Source organism: Gossypium raimondii, chromosome 6, assembly GCF_025698545.1.
Source record: "Gossypium raimondii isolate GPD5lz chromosome 6, ASM2569854v1, whole genome shotgun sequence".
NCBI lineage: Eukaryota > Viridiplantae > Streptophyta > Magnoliopsida > Malvales > Malvaceae > Gossypium > Gossypium raimondii.
In genome coordinates this window covers 42784452-42793521 of record NC_068570.1, presented here as the reverse complement: position 1 = coordinate 42793521, position 9070 = coordinate 42784452, and the positions used below count along the sequence as shown (strand labels likewise).

Sequence of the window (9070 nt, the reverse complement as noted above, 5' to 3'; positions counted from 1 at the left end):
TTTTTTAAATGGGTCTTATTTTCTTGTCCAAGCCTATTTTTCAGGCTTATATTTTTAGCCAAACCCTCTCACATTTCAGGCGGGCCTTCAAGCTAGGACGTGTGGCCCGACCCATGAACAGGTCTAATCGGTATAGTGGGCTAAATCTTTTGTATCAATAAATCCCACGTTAAGTTTGTAGAATGTACTAACATATTAAAATGGCAAATTAAGCTAAAAGGGGAATTGTAAGTGTTAGTGGCATGAGTAATTCTTCTAATTTAGAATGGTTGATATATGCAATTTATTTGATCCACGAACACCTCAAATAAGAATTCATACGCTGTGTGATTTAATTCCCATAAAAACAACATTGTCAACTAATGGGCAATTTGATTTCTGAATACAAAACAAAAAGTATTGGTAGAGGTCAACAAAAGTTATCTTGCCATTGAAGAAAACTCAGATGGATTCTTGGATACCCTAAAGTCTCAAACATTCAAATCTCACTTTGACTTGCTCCTGCTTCTAGTAATCTTCACGAGGGTGCCTAGTATCATAGGAATGCATATTCCCTGGCCCTGCCCACACAAATCTCCGCAGTGTCGTCTCGAGACATCGTTGCAGTTACAAACACCTGAAACTATGGTGTTTTGTTCAGCACCTATTGTGCCTTGCAAGTGCAGTACTGAGCCCGTGTCGCGTTGTCTGAACCCGATAAGCTTCCCCAGAGAAATGTTGTTGTCTTGGAAAAATGATGCTGTGGACTGGCCGCCCGCCGTGGAAGAAAATAAACAAGCTGATGAGACTTGTTTGAAAATGGCAAAATTAGAGGAAGAAATGGTTGTTTGGAGTTACTGTACGTACGTACCTCCGTGTCAATGTTTGAAGAGGAACAGAATGAAGAAAAACTGGGGGAGGGAATGTGCGGAGAGTGTGGTTCAACGGCTGGAGTTGAATACTGTATTCTTTCTTGTAATCGGAGTTTCATGGCCATTATTTGTAGCCCAAGTGGCCACCCATTGGTCGTCTCTTGATTCTGCCAACAATCATCAATTGAATATAACAAATGAAATGAAATTCGTGGAAAAGAAAAAAGAGAAAAAAAAAACAAGACTGATTATTACCTCGGCTGCCATGGCTTGAACTCGTCCTATCAAGAAAGAAATGAAACGAAATGGGCAGTGACTAAAAGAAGATGATGATCGTAAAAGCTGTCACAGGGGGAAATCCCTATAAACTGTTTAGCAGCAATCGTGTAACGGTGAGGGTTAGTAATCAAGTGGGTCATGTGGGAGATTCTTTCTTGAAGAAGGAACTATTAATGGGATTGTCCCCTGGAAAGGGTGTTCAACTTTGCCAATCACATGAAAGACAAGATTTATATACGCAATTTTTAACTCAGATAATGATCACATTTTTTCAATTTAATTCATTATTTCAGATATTAATATTTTTTTATCCTTTAATTTAGTTCCATTGTTTCAAAAACCACTTTTGGTGCATGTATCGGCTAAGTTAAAGGAGATATTAGTAATGGTTAAGTGTGAGGTTATTACAAAATTATCAAAATTAATTAAATAAATTTAAGTCTTAAAAGTTTTCATAAAACCTACTATTAGTACTAAATTTACAGCAATTTATATAAGTTAAATCTTCAAAATATTGATAATTGTGTCAAAGAAAAACTTTAATTTAATTATTTTCCACTATCAGTATGTTTATTTTCCGTCAATACTTTGACCATTGTGTTTTTCTTTTACATTATTTAAAATATTGAATTTTTGTACAAACCATTTGCATCTCTTGATTTGAAAAAATCTCAATTCATAGTTCTGTCAAATGGTTGGAGGATAAAATATAATTCTCTTTCCTAAAATAAAAGCTACTTAAGTGTTTTTGGTGTAATGAGAATACAATATGTAAAAATTAAGACGAACACAAACGCAAGATACATTATAACAATTTGTTTTATAGTGATGTCGAAAATAGTGATATTGAGACCACAAATCGACGAGTAAAGTTCAGATAATTAGTATTTAAATTATATGAGTCAATAATAATTTTATATTAAATTTTGATATGATGAATTTAATCAATTGAATTAAAAGTTAGTATAAATGGTTCGGTTCAAAAGTCAAGTGGTTATTGAAAATGAGATATTAGGACCTCATTTTCGTAATTTAAAGCCATAAATATTTTTATTAATTATTTAAAGAGTCATATAATATGTTAATTAAAGTTTGGTTCTGTAATTTTGATGATTTACTGCTAAATTAAGGTAAAATGATTAAATTGCAAAAGAGATAAAAGTTAATTGCTATAGATTCAAAATAGTAAAGGGATCAAAGTGGTAATTAAAACATGGTCAAAAGTTCCAAGCGGTGGTGGATATGATTAAATCCACTAGCTTTTGGACTATTTGCTCATTTAGTCCTAATTAGTTTAGGATTAAATTGATATTAAGCTTGTTTATCTAGAATTTAATATAATTGAAGGATTAATTGTGCAATTGGACCCTTCTTAAAATATATAATAATAGAAATTATATGAATTCTCTAGATTGTGGTAAACTGCAATTAGTTCCTAATTAATTGAGGATTTACTAATTAATATGTTTTCTTGTATGATAAAAATGGTGGTTTGAGCCACAATTTTGATGTGTAAGACCATAAATATTAATTATTTAATATTTACAGGGTTATTAATGTTATGTTAAATTTTGTTATGAAATTTTATCATTTAGATAGTTAATTAATTTAAAAAGTACTAAATTGTAAAAGCTATAAAAGTTGAGTTCTATAGATAAAGGCACCAAATGATAATGAAAAGGTAAGGGAAAGCATTTAGATAGTAAATATACCATTACTGAAAGCAATGGATTAAGTGAATATTTACATGAATTTAATTAAAATTAAAATGACAAAATGGAAATTCTATAAATATAATGAAAAGTATCAAATTAAAAGATAAAAATGAAATAATTTCTCATGTTTCCTCTTCAACCAACTGATTTGCCATTGTTGAAAGGGTGAGAGCTTCGGTTAGCTAGGGTTTGTCAATTAGATCATGAGCAAGTGGAAAATCGAGGGAAAGAGAAATTACTAAATAGTCGTTGTACCTTTGTCATTGTTGTAATTTAGTCATATTGCATTTTAAGAGCACGATCGGATCAGCACAAGAAATCACACTATCTGGGAAATCTATGGTATACTTTGATTTCGGTTGGTATATATGGCATGTATTAGGACTTTTTTGTATGTATGCTATTGGTTCTTAGATTTTGAGAAAGTTTTACTTGAACTTGTGTTGTTGATTGAAGAAACAATGGAATTAGGCATGTTTTACTAAGATAAACTTGTGGATCAAGAGTGAAAATATTGACATTATGATGAACTATGGTATGAAATGGAAATAGATGTTTGATGTGTAGACTATAACTTGTTATACAACTTGAAGGTGTAATGTCATGAAATGCATTGTAGCGTGAATGATGGCACATTGGTTTATTTGTTTGACCTATTTAACTGTTATTGAATATGACTTTTGGCCTATAAAGTTGTGAATTTGAATGTGTTTAGGTACCTAGGTAAATGGGTGAAATTTGAGCTTGTAATTGGTTATTTTTGTGCTCACACAGCTTGGGACACGGACTGTCACTCGGTCGTGTGATGCACACGGGCAACACACATGGGCGTGTGCCCTGAACGTGTTTCAAAACAATATAGATACAGTTTTCACACGGCCTGGGTCATGGGCTGTCACACGATCGTGTGATATGCACAGGCAACCCACACGGGCGTGTACCCTAAATGTGTTTCAAAACAGTATAGGTGAAGTTTTCACACGGGCTGACACACGGCCTGCGACATAGGCTGACACACGGCCTATGACACAGTCGTGTAACTCAACATCAAATCGAATATGGGCTAGCACATGGCCATGTGGTATTGTTTCGAAAGGTACACGGTCTATCACACAGTTGGTTACACGGTCGTGCCCCTGCACCACACGGCCTGAGTTGTGTCACACGACCATGTGATCCCTGTTGTAAAAATTTACAAATTTTCCCTGAATATTTTAATTTGTTTCAAATTGGTCCTTAATTGTTCCCAAACTAATTTTAAGGCTTTGTAGTCCTGATTTAAGGTTCATAAGTGTATGTTTACTTTGATCTAAATTATTTTAAATATATATTGTTAATTATCTAGTGAACTGGATGCTATTGTTACTAAATGTTCTGAATTGTACAGTGGTACTCCATAACCTTTGTTCAGCGAAAGAAGCGGTTATGAGTGTTACATTTAGTGGTATCAGAGCTAGGTTTAGTCGATTCTTGAACTGAATGTAATGTGTTTAAAGATTTGAAAGTATATGCCATATAGACTTCTGATAGTGTGATATTGATTGGTCCGATCTAACCCATGTTTCATTGTAGATTTTAATGATGTCATCTAATTTTGAACGTGATGAAACTAATGAAGTTAACAGTAACATCCCAACTATTGATTTAGGTGCAAGTCATAGTATACCGGTTCTACAACTGTTTGAAAATGAGGGTAATAATATTTATTACAAATTTAATAAATGTTAATAGCATCTGATTATATTAACCTTGATTAGGAAAAAGGGTAAAGGTAATATTCTGACTTTTTTAACAGGAGGTAAATTATAGTTTATCAGTTTCGTAAATATCTGATAGTGAAGACAAATTATCTTTTGATTTAATGAGTTAGTGGCGTATAGAATTAGTGTGAGTTAATTTAGTGGTTTTACAACTTTTACCCCTTAATATGTTCCTTATGGCATCTTTAAGTCCTCAACAGACTGAGATAGTTCGATGGGTTTTGATTAATTAATTAGAATGTACGATACTAAAGAATTCAGTGGTAAAATAGGTGATGATTTGACTAGGACTAGGTACTGGGTTGAAAATATCTAGGGAATTCTGAGGATATTTCTTGCTTCTTTATGATTATATCAGATGTATCATGTATTTGATAGACGGTAAGGTTTATAACTAGTGGTCAACATTAACAACGGTTGTACTGAGAGACGAGATTAATTGGGATTTCTTTATATTTGAATTTAGAAAGAGAAATATTATCAAATGTCATCTGGATAGGAATTTGTATAGGTCAATGAAAACAAGCAAGAAAAAAAATTGTGTTTGTGAATAGTGTTAAACAATATCTATGTCTCAAAAAGACAAATGCCTTGGTCAGAGTAATAACACAAGAATTAAATGTAGTGGGTCTGAAGACACGATTGTTAGATTTGGAGCTACCATATCTGATATTATTTTTGGTACGTTCTATCTTTTCGATATTATTTATTGCATATGCACTGGGTGATGTTGGATAAACTTACTCACATATTTGCACTACATTAGTAACAGATAAGGATCTATTTCTCGAATCAATTGAGTATGATATTCGAGTCATAATCCAGTGGGTTAGACTGTTATGGTTATTTTGGTATGTCGAAACTATCTACTGAAAATATATGATTGTGACTTTCTTGTTGATCTAATGTTACTACCATTTCATGAATTTGACATTATTATTGGAATAGATTGGCTAAAAGTTATATGATACTATAGTAGACTGTATACGAAAATGAATTGATTTGAAATGTCAAATTGGTGAAATGATCATAGTGAGTTTGGTAAATCAGATAGTACAACCAGAGTTATTTTAGTTATCTCGACAAATAAAATGATTTTGATGATTGTAAAATATTCTGGTATATTATATATCTAGCTACTTGATACTCAAGAAATAGGATCAAAGATTTATCATGTACTTATTGTAGGGATTTTTGTCTAAATGTGAAAATTGAATAAATTTAGGACGAAGAATAAATATATTTTATCTCACATAGACGACCTATTTGATAAGCGAATAACACATGATTAAATTTGGTAAATTTATTGCGATAGATTACACAAAGGCTTTGTTTGAAGAATTTTTAAAATTCCATTATAGAAACAAACCGTTTTTCTAAATTAATTTTTCCAACACCATCCTCATTGATGTTCATACAAGAAAAGATGGACTACTAGATCCACTATAATTCTAATATGTTATACTATACTTAGTTTGTATTTGGTTGGAAGAAAAAGCGAAGGGATGGATAGAGGGAGTGCAAAAGTGGAAAGAAAATAAATTTTAAATGTGCTTGGTAGGGCAAAAAAATGAAGAAAGAAAATAGAAGAGATGTCCATTCTAAGGCATTAAAATTGATTCTTCTAAATTGGAATGATAAGACGAGGAAAAATGAGAGAGATGCATGTTATTTCAAAATTTTGCATTTTTCAAATATTTTATTTTATTTCGTTTTATTTTTCAACTCTACCGAGCAACAGATGGAATTCTACAGGACGTGTTGAAGGAAAAGACCATCGTTGCATTATGGAAGAAGCTTAAGCAGCTATGTATGTCGAAAACCCTAACTAGCAAGCTGCATATGAAGCAACATCTTTATGCTCATCGCTTGGAGGAAGGTAAGTCTGTGCACAAACACTGAACTGTGTTTAAAGAAGTTCTCTTAGACCTAGAGGCCATGGAGGTTCATTATGATAAAAAAGATTTAGGGTTAACTATATTTTGTTTGCTACCCTCGTCTTACTTAACGTTTAGAGATATAATTTTGTATAGCCGTGAATCTTTCATAGTTGATGAACTCTATGCTTTCTTAACCTCGTATGGAAAAATGAAGCATCTTGTGGTTGGATCCGAATATCAGGGAGAGGGTCTCATTGTTCGTGGGAGATAAGAATGAAATAATAATGATAATCATGAGAGGACACATGAACGAAATCCTCACAGTAAATCTAAGGGTAGATCGTGATCTTCAATAAGAGGTAAAATTTGTAACTTCTGCAAGAAGAAAGGGCACATTAAGTCTGAGTGCTATAAGTTGCAGAACAAGATCAAAAGGGAGGTTGCGAATCAAAAGGGAAAACAACCAAAACAATCCAGTGAAGCTAATGATGTAGAATACTACGGTGATGGTGAACTCTAGTTGCTTTAGTCGATAACTCTAAAGTAAGCGAAGAGTGGATCATCGATTCTGGTTGCATGTTCCATATAAGTCCCAATCGAGATTTGTTTACAACATATAAAGCTATGTCTGAAGGTGTTGTTTTGATGGGAAATAATGTTTCATGTAAAATTCTAGGTATTGACACAATCAAAATTAAGATGTTTGATGGAGTTATCAAAACACTAAGTGGCATACGGCATGTACTAGAATTGAAGAGGAATTTGATTTCGTTGAGTACTCTTGATTCAAAAGGGCACAAGTACACAATTGAAAGTGGAGTTATGAAGATTAGTAAAGGTTCCCTTGTTGTGATGAAAGGACTGAGAAAGACTGCCTAGTTATATGTGTTACAAGATTCAATTGTTACTGGTGATGCAACCCTCGCTTCCTCTTCCTTGTTAGATGATGATGTTATCGGAATTTGGCATGTGTGTCTAGGGCATATGAGTGAGAATGACATGATAGAATTGAGTAAAAGAGGACTTCTTAATGGACAACGCAATAGTAAACTGAAGTTCTGTGAGCACTACATTTTTAAGAAGCAATGGAGAGTTAGGTTTATCAGAGGAATCCACAACACGAAGGGAATGCTGGATTATATTCATTCTGATCTTTGGGGACCATCTAGAGTGTCTTCGAGGGGTGGAGCTAATTATATGCTGACGATCATTGATGATTTTTTCAGAAAAGTTTGGGCATTCTTCTTAAAGCAGAAAATTGATGTGTTGTTCACATTTAAGAATTGGAAAACTAAGATTGAGAAGAAGATAGGAAAACATATAAAGCACCTCCGCACAAATAATGGGTTGGAATTCTGTTATGATAAGTTTAATAAATTCTGCAGATTAGAAGGGATCGTGAGATAATTAATAGTTCGTCATACTCTGCAGCGAAACGATGTAGCAGAACGGATGAATGGAACAATCATGGAAAAGGTTCGATGCATGATGTTGAATTCTCATTTACCAAAGTTGTTTTGCTCTGAAGTGACCGCTACAATATGTTTTTTGATTAATTGATCTCCATCCATTTCCAATGAGAAAAAGACTACACAAGAGGCATGGTCTAGTACTCCTGTTGATTATTCTGATTTGAATATTTTTGGGTGTCCCGCATATGCTCATGTTGATAATGGGAAATTGGAGCCTAAATCTATTAAATGTGTTTTTCTTGGTTATAAGATTGGTGTTGAAAGGTATAAGTTATGGTGTGTTGAGACAAGGAAAGTTGTAATTAGTAGAGATGTTATTTTTGATGAAATTGTATGCTGCCTAACTTGCCTCTGAAAGACTTTTTCAATAAAGACCAACAAAGTTCAAACACATGCTAAGTAAAACCTTAAAGTGAGGAAGTTGTGGCTTTCTCATATTATGTTAGTTTAGTATTTTTTTACTCTTAAGACTAAATTACCAATAAATGCTGAAAATTTTTAAAATCTACCAGATTAGGCCATTTTTTTGGAAGAATTATGAGAATAGACCGATTTTACAAAAACGCTTCTAGCTAGAAGCATTTTCAGGTGAAATGCAAAAAAACGCTTCCAACTGGAAGCGCTTTCCACCACCTCAGCACTAAAGTGGTAACACCAATATATATTTTTATTTCCTGGTGCCACCTATTAATGTGAAAATAAAACTTACAAAAGAGGTCTTTATATAGACTCAAAATCTCATTTCCCTTATTTTCTTAAGTGATGTGGGATTTGTGTATATATAGACTTATAATCCATTTGCAGTTTGTTCCTAGATAATGTGGGATTGCTTACTCTTTCAAACTAACAACATGAGATTAAAGGCTACACTTAATATCTATATATAAAATATTATGTGTTATTATATGTGTAAGTTTGTCTTTGTTTTTATTGGACTTTTTTATAACGATAATATTTGTATAAGAGTTTATAATGTTTTACTTTGTTCGAGTTTAATGTTATACAAAGTTTTGTCTTTAACTTTTAAAAATTAAATGTAGCCTTTAATCTTATGTTGTTACTTAAAAGAGTAAGTAATCTCATATTGTCTAGGAACAAGCTACAAATAGGTTA

General features: G+C 32.8%; 1 protein-coding gene across 1 annotated transcript; it reads right to left on the bottom strand.

The window, feature by feature from the left end:
- Positions 1-359: 359 nt before the first annotated feature.
- LOC105772396 (uncharacterized) lies at positions 360-1242 on the bottom strand. Its single transcript, XM_012593670.2, has 3 exons — positions 1107-1242; positions 851-1018; positions 360-746 (listed from the first exon to the last, which is right to left on the bottom strand). Exons 1-3 carry the CDS (start codon positions 1116-1118, stop codon positions 486-488), a joined length of 441 nt encoding a protein of 146 aa, XP_012449124.1. The 5' UTR covers positions 1119-1242; the 3' UTR covers positions 360-485.
- Between the last annotated feature and the right edge of the window lie 7828 nt (positions 1243-9070).

Excerpts from the sequence above, each read along its gene's own strand:
- LOC105772396 (XM_012593670.2), bottom strand. Across the intron at positions 747-850 it reads CTTCAAACATTGACACGGAG|TCCACAGCATCATTTTTCCA; the intron begins GTACGTACGTAC and ends GCGGGCGGCCAG.